Raw genomic sequence first — 27,689 nt, forward strand, 5'->3', positions numbered from 1 at the left:
AAAATAATGAGACCCTTAACCCAATTTTTCGTTGTAGCTCTAAATGAGATTTTTGCATGTCAACAGTTAGTTTGGCCCACTGTTCCTTATCAAACTGCTCCAGTGTTAGGGTTAAAGGGTGATTTCTCCAAACTGCAGGTTTTTTTTTTAATTTCCATAGATGTTTCATAGCATTCAAGCCCAGGAAGGCCAGAATAGTCAAATGTTTTGCCCTTGATGATTCTTGGGATGTGTAACTGCTTCTGGACCACGCTGATTGAAATCTACGCCCTAAGTGGCACCTGTTATCTCTGCCAGGGTGTAGATTTTAATCATCCCCGCTGCACACAACCGCTGATCGTGCCCTTCTCTCACTGCTGCAGCACCCTCGCTCTGCCATCGCTATGACGGCAGAGCTCCCTTAGCTGATCAGCTCACAGTGATCACAGGGTCAGGAGCCAATTAAAAAGCCTCCTGACCATGTCAGAGAGCTCTGCTGTCATAGCGACAGCAGAACAATGGAGTTACAGCGTCGGGAGAGCAGCGTAAATGACGGAATTGGCGTGACGTCGGTAAACCCCATTTCTCCAAACAAGCAGATCCTTAAGGGGCCAGAGACTGCTGCTACAGAGGTGGCTGGATAGTGTAATGGTTAAGGGCTCTGCCTCTGACACAGGAGACCTGGGTTCAAATCTCAGCTCTGCCTGTTCAGTAAGCCAGCACCTATTCAGTAAGGAGTTCTATGGGCGAGACTCCCTAACACTGCTACTGCCTACTAAGTGCACTCTAGTGGCTGCCTCGCAAGCGCTTTGAGTCCGAAAGGAGAAAGGCGCTATACAAATACTGCAATTATTATTTTTAAGCTGTATGTTTTAGGTCATTATCCTGCTTAAGGATCCATGTCCTGTGACTGAAAAGAGATGTCATCATACAGTAGATTTCACTATAACATATATTGGAAGTCTTGGTATTGCACTGTTCCCCAAATCATCATTGAGTTCCCTCCATGTTTTACAGTAGGTATGGTGTTTTATCTAAAAACTTTTTTCTTCTGAGGATATGGAGCTGATGTGATTTGCAAAATGTTTCAGATTTTTCTTATCTGTTCTTCCAGTACCACTGTGTCATACCTTACCAAGAGGCAGTGTGCAGCCCAGTGTGCACGTGCATGCTGCGGCTCAGTCCCTTCTGATGGTGGCACACGCACAGTGCATCTGCCCATTTGAGCATGTATATGGCACTATTGCCCAGACAAATGTACAAATATGCTATGTGCAGGGATGCATCCAGAATGCCCCAGGCCTAGGGAATCAAAGGCCTCCTCCTGCCATTGGTGAATGCTGAGTCTTCTCATCAGCTTCAGTTGGGCCTGTGTTTGGTGTGACTATTGCTGTGATCCTGCTTGTATAGTGTTCCTCTTACCAACCATGGCCTGACCTGACTTTGTCCTCTAGTACTTTTCTTGACCTCCACTATATATATGTACTTGCTTGGTTGCTACCTGCCGTCGCCTCAGCTTCATTTACAAACCAAGCCTGCCTGCCCTTACTTCAACCTGCATTGTGACACCACCAGTTTGCTGCCTGCTAAGACCTTGACTTGTACTAACCACTTCCTGTTGAGCCTGAGCCTTAGTTGTCTGCCCACCAACCATGGTTCTTCCTGTTCACTCGGTCTCTAGTGGGGTAATCCCAGGGACCATTACATAGTACCTACAAGCAGCAAAGTACTGCATTGCCAACTAAGGTTGTGGCCCATCACCCCTTATGGAAGGCTTTAGTAAAGGTCAGTGGCTGCTTAAAGCCCACCCCTTGAGAGAGCCCAAATCAAGAGTTCACTAGCATAACACATTGCTGCTTCTCAATATACATTTTAGCAAATTCCCATCTGGCTTTTTATGTTTTGTTTTAATTATGGAGTCCTCCTGGGTCTTTCTGCATTGAACCTATGTCACTGCAAAAGTGGCGAATGCGAACACATACTATTAACATTATGCATTCCAAAAGATATCAACACACCAACCTGTTACACTGTAATAAAAGCAACATGTTGTTAGAATGGAGAGAGTTTAGAAAAAACTGAAGTATGTTGTGTCAGTGTCAGGCCAGTTCACCAATGACATGGCTTCTTCCACTGAACTATCCCACACCAGTCAGCATGCAAGTATGCACTTCATGCATTAAACCTTAACTGGGCACATATTGTGGTTCTCTACTTCCCTAATATTGAAATCTATTAAAAAAGAAGTGGTGACACCAGACACAAGGGATTTGGGTTTTATTTGGGGAATAACATACATGTATACAAACATTAATATTTTATAACAAGATACATGCACAAAAATCATTTGTATCCACTTAGGTTATACCCCAAGTAAGAAAAAAAACATTAATTGCTTCTGGTGCTGTCACCAGCTTTTAGGGTGTCTTTGGATTTTTTGATTATTTTCACAACCAGTTTTAAAACAAGTAACCTCTAATTATGTCTGTCATATAAGCAAAATACAAACATCCTTTGCCTGTGGCTTTCTGATTGGGACTAGCTGAGCATCTGTTCTTTTTACTTCTTGCATACAGTATAAAAATATCACAGCCACTTTCCACCCTAAAAGGGCCAGCCCAATATGTCTCTATCATAAACTCTCCTTCCTCTTATTTAGATGACTGATGGTAGATAAGGAGATGAGGCCTGTCATGTGACTGGATAAGTCTCAGTCCCGCCTCCCTTTTTAGCATCTGTCATGTAGAAAATGCTTACAATGGAGATTCCATGGGGTTACCCACGGGAGTTTGTAAGAACTCCCAAACAGGGACTGCCATTTAGTCTTATTCTTCATTAAAAAGAAAGAAAACAATATGTGAACTAAATTTGTAAGCACAGGTGTCCCTAAAACCAAAATATCCTGCAAAGCAACAAGAAAACCTTGCCTACCCCCAGCAATGCATACTACTTCCAGGTAACTATCAACCCTCATAGAATGAAATGCATGAAACCTGCCAGATTCAGGAAAGCCGTGATGCATACAATAGTTCTGAGCATATCAACTCAAGTCAGCTAAAAATTGGCAAGCATCTGACATTTTATGAATATGAATTTCCAAAGCCACTTTCTTAATAGTAAAATGTAGAAAAAAGATCCACCTTCTAAGAGGAGAAATATGTTTTTCAGCATTCTGGTTGTGTTGGCTTTGTTCAGTGAAATCTGCAGGCTATACGTCCCTGACCCGTGGAGCTAAGTACATCTTGCAGTGCAGGCAGGCATGTCATGTGACCCACTTCACCATAAGCACTTTGTTTAATGCCACTAAGCACATACAGTTTAATGATAGACATTGTCGACCCATAAAGAGTACATTATTTGTTACAAGAAAAAAATATAAATGCATAGAAGGAAGCCTAGCAACTAAACTGCCATGCAGATTTTTATATAACGATTAAAGCTGGGATAGTGTGTCTAATATTTTTTCAGAATATTAACCGATTAACCATGCAGCCATTGCAGATAAATGACATAACACTGTTTGACTAGAGATGATTATGCAACATAAGACAGAGTGGAGTGTTGCGTTGATGAAGTGGGGAAATGACAAGCTAATGGTACAAGGAAAAGATGGATGAGATACAGATACACCACTACGGACCTGTCATCTGCTGGGCTCTCCCTGTACTCTGACCATCCACATCCTCCATACTGCAGCAGCTGTGCCACAGCCAGGCACTGAGGATGGGAGATGGAGGGGGGGCAGAGGGTAAATAAGGTGATGATATGGTAATGGTCTGCTATAGAACTGGATGCAGCTAAAATGAAAAACAGCAGGAACTGAGATGGCTTTGTAAAGTGAAGATAGGTAAGAGAATATGAATCCGAAAATATGAAAAATAAATGAAAGGAAGGAAAGATGTGGCTTATAATGGGGAAAATCAGCTGCAGACAGGAGAGAAGAGACAGAATAAGCAGAGTGTGAGGAGGTATAGACAGCCAGGCATGGTAAGAGGGGATTGGAGGAGTGAACAGATAGAGGGAGGAGTGAGGAGCAGAGAGGAGGGATGGAGGTGATGCTTATACAAGCATTCCTTCCTCTGAGCCCTGACAACAGATGTTTCTGTTTGCTCGCTACATTTTCTTATCTTGCATAGGTCATACCACTAGTCCAGATGAATGCTGCAGGTGTATTCAGGATGCACATGTGACATACTGCTGCACAGACATAAAGGGGGCTTTGCAGACACAAAGATGGCATTCTGCAGACCAACAGAAATGTGCCTTTATTTCTGCAGAAATAACATCATTTTGCAGATCTCATATTAATAAAAGTGGTGATCAGCTTAATAATAATCACCACTTTTATTTAAGATCAGCAATGTTTTGATATCGCCACTATTGCTGGTAATTACAGTATATGCAATGATCACATCACTGCATTTCTTAAGTTGGAATAAGTAGCATTACTACTTTATAGGTTGTCAAAAGACATTTTCCACTATAACTGTGTTTAGAAGTGGTCAGTGAGATGCAAATAATTCCTAGTTGATGCATGATTATGCAAATTGGTTATGCTAATTTATGCACCTTGAAAATAAACTAATCAAATTTTACCTAAGCAGGATTTGATTGGTCAATTTTCAAACTGAATATATTTGCATACACAATTTGCATAATCCTGCATAAACTCTTATTATTTGCCTCTCACTGACCATCCCTATAGTGTTGAGCACCATAGCCTTGAGAAGTAGCTGCAGACAGACTAATGCAAGTGAAAAAGCCTTGTACCGTCCACAACTTTTATTATTGAGAAGTAACATTTGCAGCTATCATTACACCATCAGTGATGTAGCGAACGGTTCGCTGGCGAACGGTTCCAGGCAAACTTCGGTGATTCGCGTTCGCCTACACCAGGCGAACTTTTGCGGAAGTTGGATTTGCCCCATAATGCACTATGAGGATCAACTTTGACAATCTGCATCACAGTCAGCAGGCACATTGTAGCCATTCAGGCTACACTAAGCCCTGGAGCCCCACCCCCCTTATATAAGGCAGCCTCCGGCGGCCATTACACTCACTCGTGCCTGCTGCATTAAGACAGACTAGGGAGAGCTGCTGCAGACTTGTTCTCCTAGGGAAAGAATAGTTAGGTCTTTGGCTGCTTAGCTTGCTCCTGGCTGATTATTATTGCTTTTATAGCACCCCTCAAAAGCTCTTTTCAGAGCCAATCCTGTACTCCTGTACTGTACTTTTTTTTTTTCTGTGTGTCAAACTGACACTTTTGTTGCATGCACAGCCTTGCTAATTCATAGTGTGTGTGCCACTGCCAGCAGCCCTACACATTCAGTGACTTCCTGTGTGTGTGACAGGGAGCTGCACATTGTACTACCCAGTACTGCATATACCCAGTACCTGTTGTGTTTACTCAACCCACCTCATCACTGCATATACCTAGCTTTCTGTTGAGTGAACCCAGGTCACTGCATCTAACTACCTGTTGTGTTGAGTGAACCCAGGTCACTGCATCTAACTACCTGTTGTGTTGAGTGAACCCAGCTCACTGCATATAACTACCTGTTGTGTTGAGTGAACCCACCCCACTGCATCTAACTACCTTTACTGTTCAGTGAACCCACCTCACTGCATCTAACTACCTTTACGGTTCAGTGAACCCACCTCACTGTGCCTAACTACCTTTATTGTTCAGTGAACCCAGCTCACTGCATCTAACTACCTGTTGTGTTGAGTGAACCCAGCTCACTGCATATAACTACCTTTACTGTTCAGTGAACCCACCTCACTGCATATAATTACCTTTATTGTTGAGTGAACCCAGCTCACTGCATATCTACCTGTTGTGTTGAGTAAACCCACCTCACTGCATATAACTACCTTTATTGTTGAGTGAACCCAGCTCACTGCATCTAACTACCTTTATTGTTGAGTGAACCACCTCACTGCATATAACTACCTGTTGTGTTGAGTGAACCCACCTCACTGCATATAACTATCTTTATTGTTGAGTGAACCCACCTCACTGCAGGCTTGGGCTTGAAAAGACATCAGAGAAGACAGACTCAGCTATAATGATTCCTGAGCAAAGCCAGACTGACTGCTCAGTCGGGGATTTTATCAGGGCTGCTAACAAGCAGGCTGAGCAGTGAAGAATGAAACAGAGAGCAGGGTGGGTGTTTTCTCTAATGTTCCCACTGATATATATGGTAAATACATGAGGGTACTTCGTCTCTGGTTCACTTTAACTCTTCCTGTACTGGAAACAATATGAAACTCCTATGCATAATGTAAACATCTGCTAAAACTCATAACATTGTTTAAAATGTTTATAAAACTATTTTTGAAAAATCCAATAAAAAACTATTGAAACCAGAAACAATATGAAACTCCTATCTGTGCTAATAATGTTTAATTTCTTAGCAGTACTACACATACAAATTATTATATCATACATTTATTTTCACTTCAGATTCCCTTTAAGGTATTTTCTGGTAATGGCAAAATGTGACTAAAATATCATCCCTCTTTTATAAATATGTGATTAACCTTTCTCAGCTATAACTGAGAACTGCAATAGTTGAGAAGCTCCCTGGCATGGAAGCCTGTGAGCTTTCCACAGGACTTGATTCTGTGGCTGGAGATTTCCTCCCATTGGATTTTATCTACATAAATGTAACATGCTTTTAGGGGGCTCTTCAATCAAGAAGGATACTGGCATGGGATACTTTATTAAACGCATTATTGATTAAGGATAATAAATTATTTTTGAAAACTTGTTTTTTTTTTGTCTTTACCTTGTATGGAAATGATGAAGGGATACTAATGTATTCCTATACCCATTTAACCAGGAAAGGCAGACATTGGCCTCAATTCACTAAGCTTATCTACTGTCTTTACATAATGTTTCTAGAGTTATCACCATGGTGATAAGGCATGTAGTATTCAGTAAACATTTTACCTCAGGCAAACCTAAAGTTAACTCTTCTGTCTTTAAATTAAGGTGAGATCTCATGGCTACAATTAACTGCTTTCACACTGATCTATGCTTGCTATGCATGAGATTCTGCGATTTGGAATCTGCTCTATGACCGTTTATAGATGAACTGTGCATATACTTCAAGCTGTGATCGCTCATTAACCACCTATGTCAGGTTCATGATTGCATGTTGTGCTTTACAATCCTGCTGCTGATTTTTTGATCATACCGCTTGGATATATGGATTTGCTTTCACATTGATTTATACTTGCCAAGCATGAGATTTTGCGAATGGGAATCCGAACTCTTTTCTTAGTTTCCAATTTACCTAGTGGATGCTGAATTTGCTGGAGCTGCACATATTGCCTTTCCAATGATCTATACTTGGGAGCAATACAATCTGAATTTTTTAATGACACATTGTGGCAACAGGAGCTCAGTTTTTTTCTGAACATTTTCAATAATACATGGGTTTTTGTGGATTTGGGGACTGCAGCCCCGCTCCACTCTTTTGCACATGCTTATAGCCTCTTTTTAATTGGTATCTATGTTTTTCAATGTATATTTTGTATGTATACTTGTTAGTTTAATATTTCTATAATTCTAGTAATAATATAATAAAATATAATATTTTTTCCTAATCTTACATGCATCCAAGAGTCAATCCTTTCCTTGGTGCATATACAATTCTCAGCTTTTATTTACATTTCATCTAAAAGTGTCCAGTCCAAAATTATAAAAATCCAATGGGATGATGCCTTGTAAAAAATGCTCAGTATGCCAATATGTAGATAATAATGATACTTTTGTCAATTCTGCAGGTGATAAGACATATAACATTAGGTGCCCTCTTGATTGTCGGAGCACATTTGTTGTGTACCAAATGACTTGTCCTTGCAACAAGCACTATGTGGGCAAGACGGAAAGGGAACTGCGCACCAAAATACAGGAACATGTGAGGGCTATTGTGGACTCAGCAAAGGAGGAAAAAAGAGATAAAACCCCAATAGCTTCCCACTTTGCAGAGTTCCACAACTCTGACCCAACTGGCCTAAAATTTAAGGCTATTTATCGTTTGGATCCAGGCATTAGGTATCGCAATACGAAAGCCCAGCTAATTAAAAAAGAAAGTTTTTGGATATACCAGCTTAAGACCCTTGCTCCTTTGGGTCTCAATGTTGATCTTAATTTTAAAGAATTCTGGAAATAGGATTCTTAGGTAGTAAGCCTTTTGCTATTTATATTATGTGAGCTAGTCATTTACTGTCTATTATCATGGTACATTTGTATGATAGGGGTCTGTAGTACCTCTTTTTGACCACAAGATGTCTCCATAATGCATCGCCAGCTGTTGCTCAGTTCCCACCACTAGATGGGGTCTCTTTGGATTATAGCCAATTTCAGACCGGGTGATATAAATTGAGGGAGCTCTGGCACAGCAGGCGTGATGACGTAGCACGTCCTAACGAAGCTCCGGTGGGCGGGGCGAAACGCGTAGACGTCATGCTACGCACTACAGTATCTTTGAGCCAGGTCTGGCTCATGTGAGCCGCTGCCATTACCACATGTGGGAGCCTTTACTTGCCAACATCTGGAAGCCGCCACTAGCCGCTTTTTGCGGAACCTGCATGCAGCTTATGGATTACAGCGCAACTATTGGATCAGATAAGTGACTCCAGCGTACTTTTTGTTATCTTCAACATGCATTGACAGTATATATGGACATTGATCCTATAATAGTGGCTGCGTGTATAGCTGCTTGTTGTGGCATTTATCATATCATGTCACAGGCTATGCAGTTTGATACTACTGGGAAAGCCTTGTGACCTGCTTGCAGCGGTATATCAACTGCTCACTAACTGTCAGAGACAGCATCTGTATATACAAAGGGTGATTCCTGCGGACATAGCGGCTGGTCGGCTGTCTTTGGTGGAGCTTGATACAATCTAGCATAGGTTCTCCTGCACATTTAAGGATCCCGAACTGGACCTTTTCAGCAGAATATGCATTATTGTGGGGATACATGCTATATATGGGCTTATGAGATTGATCTCTGGTTGAAGGAGAACTCTGTGGACTGAGAACGTTAAACCATCTGATTTATGGCCCTGTGTTGTTGGTCCTGTAATGCAGGCATAGCTACACTACAAACTATGCTGTGACTAGACTTAAACCTTTTGGGATCTTTTTGCAGGCTCAGTGTGTGTTTTTTGCAGCTGGAATTTAAGAGACTCTGATTTTTTGAAATTGGTGATCACATTTTTTCTATTCCCATGTGGTTTTGGCTATGCTTTCCAGCAAGCGGCTCCTACACAATATATATTGTCTACCGGCTCATTTGCATTCTATGAATAGTATTTTAGATCATATTGGTCACACCTTTTATCCTCTGTGAATGGTTATAACTATATATTATATATAATTATCTGGTTTCCTCACAGCCACTGGATAAGGTGTCCTCAATATCCCTAATAAAGTGGATGGTTTATGTTAAGCTATCTGGGGGGTCCCTCTTTGTTGCTCTATATTCTGGTTGCTGTGAGTTCCATGACTGACCATATTGGTCACGCTTTTCTCTGCCCTCTGTGAGTGGTTATCTATCATTGGTCTCCTCACGGGGATACAGTTTGGGCGTCACCAAGCGTGTCAGACTCCTATACCAGCCTTAGGGGTGGGCAGGTGGCTTTGTACTTGATCTGATTTAATGGTCATGCCCATTTTCCCACTCAATATCATTATTGTTATAGATGTAGGTTTGGTGTAACCAAAGGGCATTAGCAACCAGTTCATATTGGTAGACCCCCATATTAGGGAAATAAGCTATTGTTAAAGGGACTCCTCCTACTGTCCTAACATTTTGCAGCACTTTGTATTGTATTCACAGTAGTATCTGAAGTCAGGTTACTCCCTGACATCCCAGTATTACAAGTGTGTGTGTTTTTATGCTTTTTACAATAAAGTGCAGTTTCTGAGCAGCATATACTGGTTTCGTTCTTCTCTTTTTTTGTTTATATTCAATTTCACCAGTGCTGGCACCTGCAATTTGATCACACTCTTACTATTATAGTTCTATAACAATTTTTTTCAAAATTATACATACCCTTTATAAACTCAGTCTGGGAAAATCCAAAGTTCTATACCATTGCAAATAGTCCAAGCTGTTTTAAAGCATCCTAATTACCCTGATTAATTGGGAACAGCTGTTTTAATCCACTCAGCATGTGAAAAACAGCAGCTATCTGCAGTTGGTTTGTGGACAGTCATGGCTAAGCCAAAGGAGCTCAGTGAGGACCTGCGGCTGCACATTGTGGCTGCTCACAAGTCAGGAAAGGGCTACAAGATGTTACGAACTGTGGAAAATCTCAGAGGACGTGGTCGGAAGCCAAAAGTGATACCTGTGCTGGCCAGGAGGATAGTGAGAGTGGTGAAAAAGAATCCGAGCATCAGAAACAAGGCCATCCTGGTGAATATAGGCTTTGCTAGTGGCAATGTCTCAAGGCAGACAATCCAACAGACACTGCACACTGCTGGGTTCCACAGATGCAGATCAAGGAGGACGCCACTTCTCCAGATAAGGCACACAAAAGCTAGCTTGGCCTTTGCAAATGCTCATTTGGACAAAGAAGAAGACTTCTGGTCTTCTGTGTTATGGTCAGATGAAACAAAAATTGAATTGTTTGGTCACAATTATGTTTCCTTCATTTGGTGTAAAAAAGGAGAAGCCTACAACCCAAAAAACATTATCCCCACTGTCAAACATGGTGGTGAGAACCTAATGCTTTTGGGGTGTTTTTCAGCTAGTGGACTAGGGAACCTAATCACAGTAAATGGCACCATGAAAAAAGAGCAATATATGAGTATTCTCAACGACAACATCAGGCAGTCTGCAGAGAAACTTGCCCTTGGGCACCAGCAGTCATTTCAACATGACAATGACTCAAAACACACAGCAAAAGTGGTGAAGAAATGGTTAGCAGACAACAACATTAACGTTTTGGAGTGACCCAACCAGAGTCCTGACTTGAATACAATTGAGAATCTGTGGAGGGAGCTAAAGATCAGAGTGATGGCAAGAAGACCCTCCAACCTGAAAGATTTGGAGCTCATTGCTAAAGATGAATGGGCAAAAATACCTGTGGAGACATGCAAATTACTGGTCTGGAATTATAGGAAGCATTTGATTGCTTTAATAGCCAATAAAGGCTTTTCTATTGATTATTGAGAAGGTTATGAATAATTTTGGACTGGATACTTTTTACTCAAATATAAATAAAAGCTGAGAATTTTTTTTTTCATAATAATGCCTCTTGTACATCATCGTATTATCTTTTGGGAGACACCTATGTCATTTCCCTTCAAAAAATTGCTGGTTGAATAAAAGTAACTTTAAGTCAAAAATTGCCAGGGGTATGAATAATTATGGGTAGCAGTGTATGTCCATTGTAGTCTAGGGCCATTTTTTAGGCGGAAGCCAATTAGCTTATCTGTATGTTTTTGGGATGTGGGAGGTAACTGGAGTGCCAAGCAGATATGGGGAGAACATGCAAACTCCATGTAGTTAGTTCCCTGGCTGGAATTTAAAATGGGGACCCAGCAGTGCAAGGCAAGAGTGTTATCAGCTGCACCACAGTGCGGGAGCCTTTACAGTGGGTAAAGGTGCTGGACTGGCCAAGTTTGTCTCCAGATTGAAACCCTATTGCGCATCTTTGGGACACATCCTCAAACGGAAGGTGGAGGAAAGTAAGGTCTCTAGCATCCACCAGCTTCATCATGGAGAAGTGGAAGAGGATTCCAGTGGCATCCTGTGAAGCTCTTGTAAACTCCATGCCCAAGAGCATTAAGGCAGTGCTGAAAAATAATGGTGGGCACACAAAATATTGACACTTTGGGCAGAATTTAGGCATTCTTCACTTAGGGGTGTACTAAATTATGTGAGCCATTATAATTCTGACTGCCCATTAACCCACCCACAGGTTCCACCTCATATGCCCCATAGCATGTATTTTTATCTCTGCCCCCACCCATGGCTTTTAGCATATGTGCTCCAGTGTTCTGAGATGACAATCAGGTGTGCGAGAGAGATCATGTCTCGTTTAAAGACACATGGGCCTTTAAGCAATTCACTTTTTCTCCTGAATCATCCTTTAGGCGATAATTTTCATATTCCTTTTAAAATACCTTTTAAAGCGGAACTGTAAATACTTACCTGGGGCTTCTGTAAGCCCCTAGCAGCCGTCCTGTCCCGCTCCGGTCCTCCACGAGCCTCCATTCTCCCGCCGCCGCTCCGTTCTGTACCTCGACTTGTAAGTCGAGGCCAGCGCAGCCCTGCCAAGTGTATCTTTTCTTCGCGTTCCCCTCTGCTATAGCGGGGAATGCAAAGAAAGGATACGCGTGGCCAGAGCTGCGCAGGCGCAGTGGCCCGGCGGCGAAACCGAAAGTAGCTGGCGGCGGGCGAACGGAGGCTCGTGGAAAGCCGGCACGGAACAGGAATGCTGCTGGGGGCGTGAAGAAGCCCCAGGTAAGTGAAACAGTGTATTTAAAAAGTATTTACAGTTCCGCTTTAAGCATTTACAATTGATAAAGTACCCAAACGTTGTTACCATTGTTATCCTACCCAGAAATGGGTATTAAAGATTCCAACTGCAAGGCCTGTAATAACCCAGTGGGTTACAAAGGAATCCAGGGTAATTTCTAATCAACTGAAGGCCTGTCTCATATTGGTGAATATTTATTTTCATGAGTTCAGCATCAAAAGAGCATTAAAAGCAATGGTTTATATGGCAGGGTAGCAAAGAGACAGCAACCGTACTCCCTCCCCCAAAATATTGCTGACTTTCAATTTTTGCCAAAGATAATGTGGACAAACCTGAGGAATATTGGAAGAATGTTTTGAGGATGGATTAACCTAAAATATAACTTTTTAGCGTAAATGAGGAGCATTACATTTAACAATAACAATAATATTTTTATAGCGCTTTTCTCCCTGGGGACTCAAAGCGCTGTGACCCTGCATTATGCAGTCTGAAAGGCTAGGGAAGAGAGGTGAGTTTTTAACCTTTTTTTAAAGCTGTCCAGAGAAGGAGCCTCTCGTACTGATTGTGGAAGTGAGTTCCATAGAGTAGGGGCTGCATAGGAAAAGGCCCGAGCACCAAATGTTAGGTGTATCCTGGGAATAACCAGCTTCATCTTGTTGGCAGAGCGGAGGGTGCGTGGAGGGGCATAAAGTTCCAATAGATCCGCTATGTATTTGGGTCCCATGTGGTGTAGAGCCTTGAATGTCAGCAGGCAGATCTTAAAATTGATTCTCCATTTTACTGGCAACCAGTGAAGAGTTTGCAGTACTGGGGTGATGTGTGAGCTGCGGGGGGCATTGGCTAGGAGTCTGGCTGCAGCATTCTGTACTAGCTGTAAGGGGCGCAGAACCTTATCTGTAGATCCGATGAACAGGGCGTTGCAGTAGTCTAGGCGGGAGGATACAAATGCATCACCCCAAGGTTTCGCACAGAGTCTTTATACTGTACGGTATCTCCCCCAATTGCTAGTTTGAGGTGGTGAGCGTTTTGAACTTTATCCATCATGTGTGGACCACCTACACCAACACCTCTGTTTTGTCAGAGTTCAGCCTCAGCCAGCTGGTGTTCATCCAATTTTGTAAATCCACTAGACATGCATTTATGGATGCTAATGGGTCTTGGGTGCCAGGCTTGAAGGACAGATACAGTTGTATATCTGCATAACAATGGTATCCTAGGCCATAGTTCTGGATTATTTTGCCCAGTGGGAGCATGTAGACTGCAAAGAGTAATGGGAGGATGATTTAACCAAGGTTTTCATGATTCGCCAGGCGGTCAAGGGTTTTAAACGTAGGAACATTCCATTCCAGCATAAGAACCTTATCCCATCTGTGAAATATGGTGGTTGGAGTGTTCTGGTTTGGGCCTGTTTTTCTGTATCTAGACCTGAACTGCGTGCCATGCAGGCGCGGAGCTAGGGGGGTCGGGGTAGGTCAAGTGCCCCCGGGCGCCGGGTCCCTAAGGGCGCCCAGCTGAGCTGCTTTGTTTTTTTTTCCTGGGGAGGGGAGCAGCGCAGAGAAGAGGGAGAGCTGTGAGCAGCGGTGGGGAAGGGGGGCCATCTCCCCCCTCCTTCCCTCACCTTGGAGCTCTCCCTCCCTCGCTGTCCCCTCCATTAATGTCCGGGTGTCTGGCGCAGTGGGCGGGACTTACCTCCGTCTCGCTCCAGCGCCGGAAGTTCGGGTGCCGCAGCCGCTGCTCTGGTCTGGACTAGACCGAGTAGCGGCAAATCCATCCAGCGCTGCGACGAGACGGAGGTAAGTTCCGCCCGCCGCTGCCAGCCACCCGGACATTAATGGAGGGGACAGCGAGGGAGGGAGAGCAGCTCTCCCTCTTCTCTGCGCTGCTCCCCTCCTGCTGGGCACATATGCCCCTGCCTACATATACTGCTGGGCATATATACCCCTGACTACATATACTGCTGGGCATATATACCCCTGCCTACATATACTGCTGGGCATATATACCCCTGACTACATATACTGCTGGGCATATATACCCCTGCCTACATATACTGCTGGGCATATATACCCCTGACTACATATACTGCTGGGCATATATACCCCTGCCTACATATACTGCTGGGCATATATACCCCTGCCTACATATACTGGGCATATATACCCCTGCCTACATATACTGCTGGGCACATATACCCCTGCCTACATATACTGCTGGGCATATATACCCCTGACTACATATACTGCTGGGCATATATACCCCTGACTACATATACTGCTGGGCATATATACCCCTGACTACATATACTGCTGGGCATATATACCCCTGCCTACATATACTGCTGGGCATATATACCCCTGACTACATATACTGCTGGGCATATATACCCCTGCCTACATATACTGCTGGGCATATATACCCCTGCCTACATATACTGGGCATATATACCCCTGCCTACATATACTACTGGGCATATATACCCCTGCCTACATATACTGCTGGGCATATATACCCCTGACTACATATACTGCTGGTCATATATACCCCTGCCTACATATACTGCTGGGCATATATACCCCTGCCTACATATACTGGGCATATATACCCCTGCCTACATATACTGCTGGGCACATATACCACTGCCTACATATACTGCTGGGCATATATACCCCTGCCTACATATACTGCTGGGCATATATACCCCTGACTACATATACTGGGCATATATACCCCTGACTACATATACTGGGCATATATACCCCTGGCTACATATACTGGACATATATACCCCTGAATACATATACTGGGCATATATACCCCTGGCTACATATACTGGGCATATATACCCCTGCCTACATATACTGGGCACATATTATACCCCTGGCTACATATACTGGGCATATATAGCCCTGGCTACATATACTGGGCACATATACCCCTGTCTACATATACTGGGCATATATACCCCTGGCTACATATACTGGGCATATATACCCCTGGCTACATATACTGGGCATATATACCCCTGGCTACATATACTGGGCATATATACCCCTGACTATATATACTGGGGACATATACCCCTTACTACATATACTGGGCATATATAGCCCTGGCTACATATACTGGGCACATATACCCCTGTCTACATATACTGGGCATATATAACCCTGGCTACATATACTGGGCATATATAGCCCTGGCTACATATACTGGGCATATATACCCCTGCCTACATATACTGGGCACATATACCCCTGCCTACATATACTGGGCACATATACCCCTGGCTACATATACTGGTAACATATACCTCTGGCTACATATACTGGGAACACATACCCCTGCCTACATATACTGGGCACATATACCCCTGGCTACCTGTTCTGGGGAAATCTATACTGCTGGCCACCTATTCTGGGGACACCCATAGACCTGGGGCTACCTATTTTTGGGGAACCACTGCTTTCAGATTGAGTGTATTTTGGAGAACTGCTGCCAGGTGAGAGGTGTCTACCATATTAAGGGGGCATTCTGCCTATTTATGTGAAATGCTGTCTATTTATGTGCCTCATGACTGCTGAATTTGTCTTGTTGGGGGCCTCATGGTTACTGAATTTGTCTTGTTGGGGGCCTCATGATTTATTGGGGGCCTCAAGATCGCTGAATTTGTCTTGTTGGGGGCCTCATGATTGCTAAATTTGTCTTGTTGGGGGCCTCATAATTGCTGAATTTGTCTTGTTGGGGGCCTCATGATTGCTAAATTTGTCTTGTTGGGGGCCTCATGATTGCTGAGTTGGTCATGCTGGGGGCCTCATGTTTGCTCATGATTGCTGAATTTGTCTTGATGGGGGGGGGGGCTCATGATTGCTGAATTTGTCTTGGAACATGCTGGAAGGTACATACTGAGGGAGGGTGGGTGAGCGTGAGCCTGCTAACCTCCATATACATTTGGCTTCACCCATAACCATGCCCACATTTATTATGTGGCCACACCCCTCTCTGGCGCGGCGCGCAACCTTCACTTTGGGGGGCGCATTAATAGTCTTTGTCCCCGGGCACTGAAAACCCTAGCTACGCCTCTGGTGCCATGCCATCATTGATGGAATAATGAACTATTCTAGACAATTCAAAGGAAAAATGTCAAGAATTCGACTTATCTACTTACCAACAATTCTTCTTAAACATACAAGTTGTTCTACCAAAGTATGATTAAATAAGCATAAATTGAGTGTTCTGGAAAAGCCCCAGTAAACCCATCTTTAAAGCGCACACAGCAGGGTCATTGCTAGTTCAATACTGCCCTCTGTATTGCTGCATATTCATTGTTGCTGTTCTTTGTAGTGCAGTTCTGTGTGGTTTTCTCTTCCTGCCATCCACATCCATCACTGTGCTAAGACAATGCCTGCCAGGAGCATGAGGCTGCACAGTATTACACTACAAAGACTGGAACCAATAAGCAGTAAGTAGTGCAAGGCAATGCTGAACCAGCACTGTGTATTTTTCAAATCTGGGTTTATTCAGATTTTTACTTTAACTGCCACAGATATGGGCCATGTCAAATTAGAGACTTAGGTGCTGCTAGAAGTCGCGGCTACTTAAATGAAAAGCAGCTTCTACATATACTATACATATGCTATACAATGCAGTTGCTTATAACTATGGCATAGGACAGCAACTAGTTGCTACTGCCCTAGTGTATCATAGTTTCCAGCAAATAAATTGGATGGAATTAGTAGAAACCGTTTAGCACCTTAGTAACTACAACTAATAACAGCAGGCAAGTATCATGGACATGGTCCTAAATGTCATGTGATCACAAGTCATAAAAGTCAAAGCTCTCACATACAAAAGTATTTGATTAGGGGGCCAGGAGGGCGAACACGCTGAAACCAGCGCAAGAGATTGGGCGCAGCGCAGGAGATTTGGGTGCAGCCAGCGCCCCCATAGACAGTAATAGGAATTACGGCTCTAGCAGGCACAGGGAGTAACTTCAGTGCTGTCAGAAAACGGAGCTGAAGTTACTTTTAAAACATAATAATTAAGCTTCCAGCAATTGCTGGAAGCCAAATTATTTTGTTCCCCACTATCCATGGCGGCCTGGAGGGGCAATAGTATTTAATACGGCCGGGACTTGTGCGGCAGCAGGATCAGCCATATACCAGCTGTATCCTGCGCCCAAGTCTCCTGCGCCGTTATCTCTCGTACACCAGGAGGGACGTGGCGTATAACTTCTTCATTAGTTCATTTAAAAATTAAATCATTAACCTCTTGAGGACCACAGTGTTAAACCCCCCTAAAGACCAAGCCTCTTTTCTTAAAAAGTGCCACTGCAGCTTTAAAGGGAAGGTTCAGGGACTATACGAAAAAAATAAAAATCCCCATCCACTTACCTGGGGCTTCCTCCAGCCCGTGGCAGGCAGGAGGTGCCCTCGGCGCCGCTCCGCAGGCTCCCGGTGGTCTCCGGTGGCGCGCCCGACCTGGCCAGGCCGGCGGCCAGGTCGGGCTCTTCTGCGCTCCAAGGCCCGGCACTTCTGCGTCCCACGCCGGCGTGCTGACGTCTTCGGACGTCCTCCGGGCTGTACTGCGCAGGCGCAGAACTACTGCGCCTGCGCAGTACAGCCCGGAGGACGTCCGATGACGTCAGAGCGCCGGCGTGGGACGCAGAAGTGCCGGGCCTTGGAGCGCAGAAGAGCCCGACCTGGCCGACGGCCTGGCCAGGTCGGGCGCGCCACCGGAGACCACCGGGAGCCTGCGGAGCGGCGCCGAGGGCACCTCCTGCCTGCCACGGGCTGGAGGAAGCCCCAGGTAAGTGGATGGGGATTTTTATTTTTTTCGGATAGTCCCTGAACCTTCCCTTTAAGGCCAACTCACCGCACAAGTGATTCCCCCCCCCACCCCCTTTCTCCCCACCAACAGAGCTCTTTGTTGGCGGAGTCTGATTGCTTCCCCAGTTTTTCTTTTTTTTTTGTTACAAATATTTTTCTTATTTTTTTACTAATAAATTTGCCTTTTTTTTTTTTATTCTCCGCCCTCCCTCCCCCGCCAGCCTATCACTGCGATCGGTTGTGATAGGCTTCAGCTTATCACCACCGATCGCTTCTGTGTCCACCAGGGGGACAGCGCTGCCTTAGATCGCAGCTCTGTACATGCGATCGCCACTGGGTGACTGAAAGCGGAGCTCCCCTCCGCCTACCAAGCGGAGATGCACGCACAACCTGCATGCGATCTCTTCCAAAACAAAGCCCCAGGACTTTACGCCAATTGGCGTTAGGCGGCCCTGGGTTGCCGCCACGGCCACGCCCATCGGCGTGACGCGGTCAGCAAGTAGTTAAAAATGAAGTATCAATGAACTCCAGTAGATAATGACTTTCTTTAGGGTTTATTCACAGTGGAATGTTGCATTGTAATGCGTCACAACGCAGCATTACAAGGAAACAAAAAAAAGGTGGTATTGCACATTAACGCTGCCTTACCCTCACATACAGTGGGTACAGTAAAGCATACAGGCAATGAAAAGTATGCTTTACTGTACTTGGTAATGTGTGCAATTAGAGGTAACACACTGCAAGCAGTGTGTTACCATAACGCTACACGTTACAATGTGACGCTAACGTTGCACTGTGAACGACGCATAGGATTAGCATTGCAGTGCGGTAAGCTGCATTATAAGAGTTTTTATAACGCAGCACCGCAACGTCCCACTGTGAATGCAGCCAGAGACTGCTATGTTCGGTGGATGGATACCCATTTCAAGACATATGGCTTGATTCACAAAGCCGTGCTAGCGTGTTGTGCACGTTATAAAGCACATAACAGTTTTCAAATTTTCGGGCGAAAAAGTTACATGCTTTATAACGCGCGCAAAACGCTAGCACGGCCGTGCTATGAGTTAGCACGGCTTTGTGAATCAAGCCCATAGAGTGGATGGCCAATATAACAAGGGGACCTGTCTTCTTTAACCCTCCTGGCGGTTCATTTCTGTCTGGAATTAGGAGTCAAAAGCGGTACATTGTTTTCAAGAATTTTAGGACCTCCTATTCAAAAGTTATAACTCACCAAAATATGTCAGAATAAAAGCATGGTAGACATTTTACATATAAATAAAAGACTGGAACACAAATTTGCAGGAAAAAATAAATTTATCAATAAAATGAAATAGCAAAACTGTACAAATAAGCAGCAGATTATATATATATATATACAATAATCAGTACAGTATATACAATAATTAGTACAGTATATCCCTAGTACACCTCCCGTGTGTGATAAATCTTAAAGCATGGAACGGGACACAGGCCGACATCACAGTCCGGGCAGTAAAACCGGGTTTCTTTGCGGACTTTCTTCCCCTTGCTATCCGTCTTGCTGCAGCAAACCACACACATTCTTGTTGGTGTCGCTTTTTTTGGAGTGGGTGGGATGTATTCAGAAAAGTGGCGGCCAGTGAGGCGCTCCGGATTGACCACATATGATGCACGGCGCCCAACTCGCACATCTGATGATGAAGTTGGGTACTTTAGGCATATGGTTTCACACAGTTTCCATATGAAGTCAGCATGTGATCCTGGCCTTTCACTGCGTTGCTTATGCAAGATGAATGCATTCCACAATGCCTGTTCCAGCAGATGACGAAAAAAATTTTTATAGTACTTTTTCTGCTGTTTCCGCACTGCGGGGTAGTATGTCATCGCCTGGTCAGCTCGGTCCACCCCACCCATTGTATGGTTGTAGTCCAGGATAACTTGCGGCTTGTCCAGGACTTTCCCTCCTCACGTTCTGGTGGTGACAGAGGATGCATCGTGGACTGTGCTGAGCGCACACACGTCCCTCTTGTCACGCCAGCGGAGTGCCAACATTTTTCCCTTCTGCCAAGCCACAATGTCCCCAGATTTTAGCTTTTGCTTGGCGAAGGCAGTAGGCATTTCTCGCCGGTTAGGACGAACGGTGCCGTAGGCGTCGGTTTTGTTCCTGATAAGAAATTCAAACAGTTCAGGTGAACTATAAAAATTGTCCGTCGTCAAACAATACCCCTTATTCAAAAGTGGCTCCACCAAGGACAGCACGGATGAAGTCGCCAGCCCGTAATTGCTGAATGCAGGGTTGAACTGTGTCCCTTTCCCGGTGTACAGTACGCTGTTCCAGATGTATCCGGTGGCAGACTCGCATAAAGTGTAGGACTTTACTCCAAACCGGGCCCTCTTGGATGCGATATATTGGATCCAGGACAGTCTGCCCTTGAAGGCCATCAAGCTTTCATCCACACTTATGTCCCTCTGGGGTACATAAGTGTTGCGGAAGTTTTCCATGACCAGCTGATGAACCTCCCATATCTTCTTTAGCTTTGGCGCAGGGTGGGTGGACTCATCAAAGGCAGTGTTGTCTGCGAAATGCAGAAATTTCATAATGAGTCCAAAGCGGTACTCTGACATGACCGTGCCAAAGAACGGGGTGGCGATGACTTTGTTGGTCGACCAGTACCATTTCTGCAGGGGTTTCCCCACCACCCCCTGCAGAATAATCAGTCCAAGGAACCGCCACAAATCCTCCTTCGTAATTGGCTCCCACATCCTGGTCCTGGAAAGGGGCCTTCGTGGAGCAGCAATTTCTTGCGCGGCGTAGCGGTTCGTCTCCACCACGATTTTGTCAATGACAGCGTCACTGAAGAACAGCTGCAGGTAGGCCAGGGGGCAGTGTTCACAAGCAACCTTCAGGCCGGGTTCCCCAGTAAAAGGGAAACGGGGGGGCGGTGGTGGGGCCCGAGTGGTGTTGACTGGGCACCAAACTCGTGCGTCACTGACCTCCGTGTCGCTGGAGATGGAGTCGCTGTCACTCTCGCTGTCGGACGACAGGTTGCCAGGCGCATCACTGTCACTGGAGTCCTCCAGCGACGGCATATCCGGATCGCTGTCCTCTAACTGCATCAGCGCTTCCGCTGTGAGATGCCTTGAAGATGACGCCATAGCAGGTGATGGGCAGGTGGCAGGAGAAGAGCGTAGTAAAAATCCAGGCAGAGGTCGGTACAGGCGGCAGGCAGAGTAGTCGAAATCCAGGCAGAGGTCGGTACACAGAAATCCAAATTGGGCAGAATCAGCAGGCAAAGAGCGTAGGTCAAAGTTCAGGCAGAGGTCGGTACACGGAAATCCAATCGGGCAAAATCAGCAGGCAAAGAGAGTAGGTCAAAGTTCAGGCAGAGGTCGGTACACAGAAATCCAAAAAATCCAGCAGATCACAAAGATCAAAGCAGATCACAAAGATCAAAGCAGCTCACAGCTCACAGCTCACAGCTCACAGCTCACAGCTCACAGCAGGGATGCAAGTGGCAACAGTGTATTGGATACACATGTAATTCATACATGTGTATCCAATACAATGCACTTTAGGGCCAATGAAAAATCATCCTTTTCAAATTTCCCGCCCACCCCCATGACGTCACGCCGCCCGACGTCACGCTGCTTGCTCTGATTGGCCGCCGGGTCCCCAGGAGCATTCTGGGGCGAGAGGGGGACCCGGAGGCCGGAATTCGTAGAGAGGAAGCGGGGAGAGCCCGCAGAAGAAGAGGGGACAGCCGCTGCTGCTGGGGGAGCCAGGCAGGAGTCCCTGGGGAGCGCCGATCGCGCTAGGGACTCCCGCAGAAGAAGAGGGGAGATGCTGCTGGGGGAGCCAGGCAGGAGTCCCTGGGGAGCAACGATCGCTCTAGGGACTCCCGCACAGCAGGTATTTGCCGCCTCCGCGAGCCGCCACTACCCCCGATCACATGGCCGCCGGGTCCCCGCTAGATTACAGGGGATCTGGGGATCCCGGCGGCCAAACACACATGCTGCATTGCGGGGGACAGATGCAGGAGTCCCGCTGAGCAGTGCCGATCGGCGCGCGGGACTCCTGCACAGCGCACAAAGCTATTTTTAGCCACCCCGACCTGAGCTCGGGATTACCATTAGTTGCATGCATTTCCTACCCCGAGCTCAGGTCGGGGTTACCGCCAGGAGGGTTAAAGGACACCTGAACTAAAAGAAATATGGAGGCTGCCATATATATTCCCATTTAAACTATACCAGTTGCCTGGCTGTCCTTCGAATCTTTCATGCATCGGTTGTGTCTGAATCACACACCTGAAACAAGCATATGGCAAATCCAGTCAAACTTCTGTCAGAAATCATATGACATATACACGTGTTTAGAGTCTATGGCAAAAAGTATCAGAGGCAAAGGATCACCCGGACAGCCAGGCAACCTGCAAATCAATGTGGCAGCTTCCATAACCCACTCCCCTCAGTAGTTCTTTAAATAATCCCCAATTCATACAATAATGATTCCTATAAAGTTGCTACAGTATACATTTGCACAAAATTAGCATAACATAAAGTTGTTGGATTCCCATTTATTATCCCTACATATCACAACTTTTCAAGACATTTTTTACAGCACCTATCTATTCCATCAACATTTTGAATATCATTTTGTACTGTGTCACTTTTGTTTGTTTTATTTGTTTGTTTCATTAAAAGACTCATGAGGCAAAAGATCTAATCTATTTTTTGCTCACCTGGGGCTTCTTCCAGCCCATAACAGCCATGTCAGTCCCTCGCTGCAGCTCCGGTCCTCCTCACTGTCCCGCTGGCTGTCTGTAAAGAGCCGCAGACGGGTCGTCTCTTCTGCAAGTGCCCGTGTGTCCACGTTATTTAGCATCTACTGCGCATGCACAGTAGTTGTGCACAGATGCAGTACGCGCCAGATGATGTGGACGTGAGCCAGTGCGCGGGCACGGAAAAGCCAACCCCGCCAGTGGGTCACGATCATTACAGGAGGCCAGCGGGACATCAAGGAGGACCAGAGCTGCGCGGAGGGACTTAAACGGCTGTTTGGGGCTGGAAGAAACCACAGGTGAGTAAAAAGTAGATTAGACCTTTTGCCTCGTGAGTCCTTTAAAGAAAAAAAAACAAAGACTTTATTCAAAGTTGCAGACACGTATACAAAACAGCATTTACAGGTTGCGACATGCATGCACAAGCAGATGATGTAAGAATATTATAGATACAAACTTTTGATGTGTCATAAAAAGTATAAAGGGATTTAAAGGTCCTATCTCCAACCTCCTCTTTCTGTGGAAAGTTATCGCCAACTTGAAGCCAGGTTCTCAAGAAACGGTATCCTTGAATCTCTTCAACCTAGCTTTAGAAACCATCCCAGCTGTGAAACAGCCATTCTCTCCCAGATCTGCAAAGATCTGCTCATGACAAGAGACAGAGGTCAATGTTCCAGTGTTCCCAAGTTTCCATTTAAGCCATGTTATCTCCACATTATTTTCTCCTTTTTCCCCTCATCCTATTCCATAGCAGAAGGGCAGAAGTGTGTTTAGTTTAGTTTTTTTGTTAAAAGAGGAGCCACTAGGTGGCAATATGGACTAACTGAATACTGATTACTGTATAAAGTGATACAACTTATTCTGCCTAGTGAAGAAAAACATTTCTATCTACTGATTGAAATATACTATATATAGCATCAGTCAAAAACTAAGTAAAATGGATCTACGTTAGTTAATAGAAACATTTGAAGATCTGATAAATCCAGAACAAAATGTCAGATTAAAGTTGTTGTTGACTAGTTTATTGACTAATTGTCACAGTAAAGCAGACCAACATTTATACAGTAAACAAAACAATTTAACATGCAAAATACAAAATAACAAATACCTACGAGAATTTAAAAGGAGGAACCATAACCAAATAACCAGGGGCTTTAAAGAAATGTAAAAAAAAAATTGTGAGCAACAAAAATAATGGGAATTGTTATTGGTTATCAGTTCGGTTTTTTTTAGTAATTTCTTTATTAAAAAGGAAAATCATCAGTTTGCTATGAAGGCATGAGTCAATTTATAAACTAGGTAAGTCTTCCAGGAAGGGAGTGAGGGGGTGGAAGTGGCACTCCTGGCATTCCTTTGTGAACATCCATGAACTTGACTTGAAAAGCTTTCTTGAAGTGCATTATACTCTGAAATGTTGCATATTTCACAATGAAAAGCTAAAAAGATATTTGGAGTAGTTTACTAGCACATCAGATTGTTCTACTAAAATGGATAGTGAGCACATTTATGAAATTCTTATAATTGATTTAAATTGCATCATTATCTTCCACGACCCTGCACAGAGAAAGAAACAAACACGGGTATATACAAATACAGACACTGCTATATTACACAGAGTTGGTAGACTCACAACATGGGCCACAAGTTACAAAAAAAGGGAGAACCTTACCTTTGTTATAAAGGAATAGAATAGCATAGTGAAGGCCCCTATACCTAACTACCTATACTGAAGATCCCTATACCTACTTACCTATACTGAAGGCCCCTATACCTACCTACCTATACTGAAAGCCGCTATACCTACCTATAGTGAAGGCCGCTATACCTAACTACCTATACTAAAGACCCCTATACCTATCTACCTATACTTAAGGCCACTATACCTACCTACCAATACTGAAGACCCCTATACCTAGCTATCTATACTGAAGGCATCTATACCTAGCTACCTATCTTGAAGGCATCTATACCTAGCTACCTATGCTGAAGCAAAGCCCCCCGCAAAGCAAAGCCCCTGGGCCCAGCAAAGCAAAAGCCCCCAGCAAAGCAAAGACCCTGGGCCCCAGCCCAGCCTAGCAAAGCCCCCGGCAAAGTAATGCCCCTGGGCCAGCAAAGCCCCCAGCCCAGCCTAGCAAAGCCCCAGCAAAGCAGAGCCCCTAGGCCCCAGCAAAGCAGAGCCCTCAGGCCCCAGCAAAGCAAAGACCCTGGGCCCCAGCTCAGCAAAGCCCCATAGCCAAGCAAAGCAAAGCCCTCAAATCAGCACAGTTTACAGCCAAGCAAAGCTTCCAGCTCAGCAAAGCCTAGTAAAGCCCCCAGCCCAGCAAAGCGCCTAAAAATGCCCCAGCCAATTGCCCACCCCAGCAAAGCCCCCATCAAATCACCCAGCAAAGCCCCAGGATAAGCATCACTGCCAGCCAGGCCGGCACAGCATCACCACCAGCCAGGCAGCCCAGCATCACCACCAGCAAGCTCAGCATTACTGCCAGACGAGTACAGCACACAGGCCAGCCAGCCGAAAACATACAGAAGCCAGGTGAGGGGCTTATTTATGTGAAATACTGCCTATTGAATATATTTAAGTTACACCACTGCTATGTTCAAGTAGATTTGGCCCCACCTATGACCACGTCCACTTTCTGCGGCATGACCACCCCCATTTTTGCCGCACAATCATTCCGGATCTCCTAAGAACCTAGAAACGCCCCTACTCGTAAGAAGTCTTGTATATGTGAATGGTAGGTGGTGATTTTAGGTTATTATGCTGTTGTTGATGATTCCAGGTTATTATGCTGTTGCTTATGTTTTAGAGCAGAGAAAAATTTCTGAGTTAAGGTCCACTTTAAATAAAGGGAGGCCAAGCCTCCCAGAATACTTGCAAAAATATGATCAGTCCTGAAAGCAGCACAGCTTTCCACAATCAGGTGTATATATGGTTTTGGTCTAAATGTTTGTTTTCCACTGTAGAGGGTACGCATCGTGTGTTTGTATATGCCGCTATGATTAAGTACCTTGCGTAATCAAAAACGTGTTAACTGTTTTCAGTGGACATCTCAATAAGGGATGCTAACACTTTGTACACAGTGCATGGTGCAGACTCTGTGGATGACTTGCAGCTTTAAAGGCGTTGGAGTTCACCTCTGTGGGTTGCTGTTTGTTTTTGTAATCTGAGGTGAACCTCGCTTTTTTCTTCTGTTCATATTAAGTATGTCTGAAATGTCCTTTTTCAATTGAGTTACTTTCTCACTGTGGTTGTCCTCATCCCTGAGGTCGTTCTGTAGAAGAGTAAGGATGTGATGCACCCATGCCTTGTGATATCGCTTCCCTTCATTTAACTTAAGATTGTCTAAAATGTCCTGTACAAAGGAGAAAAATTCTTCATCTTCTGTAGTTTTCATGACAACTTTCAGGTTTTTCTGATGCTTTATCAGCTTGTCGATGTTCTCTTTTCCATGCTCAGTAAAAACATTCATGCACAATCTAAAATTAGACATTAGGATATGAATTTAACTTTTTAATATTGGTTTAGGTTTTGCATAAATGTAAGTTAAGTTTTTTGAATAGATGCTAATACTGTTAAGGAGACCATCTAAAGATACAATTTTGATTGTGCAATCTTACCAAATGTGGTAGAAGAGTAAATTGAGTGAATATACTTTGAACAGATACTTTAGGTAGTCCCTTAAATTACACGGTAAGAGTAAGATTGTGCAATGAAGATTTTGTCATTAATAGGAACCTTAAAGAGAATCTGTATTCTAGAATTCTTACAATAAAAAGCATACCATTCTATTCATTATGTTCTCCTGGGCCCCTCTGTGCTGTTTCTGCCACTCCCTGCTGCAATCCTGGCTTGTAATTGCCAGTTTTAGGCAGTATTTACAAACAAAAAACATGGCTGCTAACCAGCATGTGATAGGCTGAGAAGAGCTCAGTCTGTGATTCATACAGAGCCTGCAGAGGGCATGGAGAGGGTGTGTATAGCTTCTACCTATCACAAGCAGAGCAGCACATTCCTGCCTGAGTGCCTGAGCCCGACAAAGCCGTCAAAGGAAAGAAGATTAGATTATATAACAGAGATAATACAGCCACTGTGCAACTAGGAAAGCCTGCAGTAAGACAGACCACATTAAAACAGGTATAGGAACTTATAGGATAGAAGAAATAAGGCTGAAAATGTTGTTAGAGTCTCTTTAAGGTAACTAAGCAGTAATTTTTTTAAAACTTATCAAAAGAACCTCTCCTAAGGGAGGTTTGTAAACTGTGTGGGCTTTTGGGGGTGCAGCAAGCATTCACTTACCTACGGGGGCTGCTACTTAGGCCCCCATATTTTCTCTCCCTGTGCTGCAGAATGATCAAATTTCTGAGACAAGATGTGGAGCAGCTTGAAGGAGTTATCAGGCAATAGTAAGTAAAATAAGGGCTACTTGCCCGGGGCTTTGTCCAGCCCCAAGGTCCCAGCATGTCCCTTGCCGCAGCTCTGCGGTGAGCCGTTTGTCGCCGCTGCCTCTCGGTCCCCGGCGATGAGGTCAGGCCGACCTGGAGGTCAATCACCGCCACGTGGACCGGAGTGTATTGCGCAGGCGCTGTAGTTCTGTACCTCCAGGTCGGCGTGGCGTCATCG

The 27,689-nt window shown here is 44.7% G+C and overlaps 2 protein-coding genes across 7 annotated transcripts in view; both read right to left on the reverse strand.

The window, feature by feature from the left end:
• The window catches only part of CCDC136 (coiled-coil domain containing 136), a 106,326-nt gene extending 102,379 nt beyond the window's left edge, over positions 1–3,947 (reverse strand). For all 6 annotated transcript variants that reach the window (XM_068275942.1, XM_068275943.1, XM_068275940.1 and 3 more), the window contains exon 1: positions 3,620–3,947. In XM_068275942.1, the coding sequence (XP_068132043.1) occupies positions 3,620–3,668 (49 nt within the window). In that variant the 5' untranslated portion in view covers positions 3,669–3,947. The remainder of the gene's footprint in view (positions 1–3,619) is intronic.
• Positions 3,948–24,119: 20,172 nt separating this feature from the next.
• The window catches only part of LOC137563473 (protein NLRC5-like), a 30,574-nt gene continuing 27,004 nt past the window's right edge, over positions 24,120–27,689 (reverse strand). Inside the window, exon 9 of the mRNA XM_068275945.1 lies at positions 24,120–26,545. Within this exon, the coding sequence (XP_068132046.1) occupies positions 26,200–26,545 (346 nt within the window). The 3' untranslated portion in view covers positions 24,120–26,199. The remainder of the gene's footprint in view (positions 26,546–27,689) is intronic.

Source organism: Hyperolius riggenbachi, chromosome 3 (genome assembly GCF_040937935.1).
Source record: "Hyperolius riggenbachi isolate aHypRig1 chromosome 3, aHypRig1.pri, whole genome shotgun sequence".
Taxonomy (NCBI): domain Eukaryota; kingdom Metazoa; phylum Chordata; class Amphibia; order Anura; family Hyperoliidae; genus Hyperolius; species Hyperolius riggenbachi.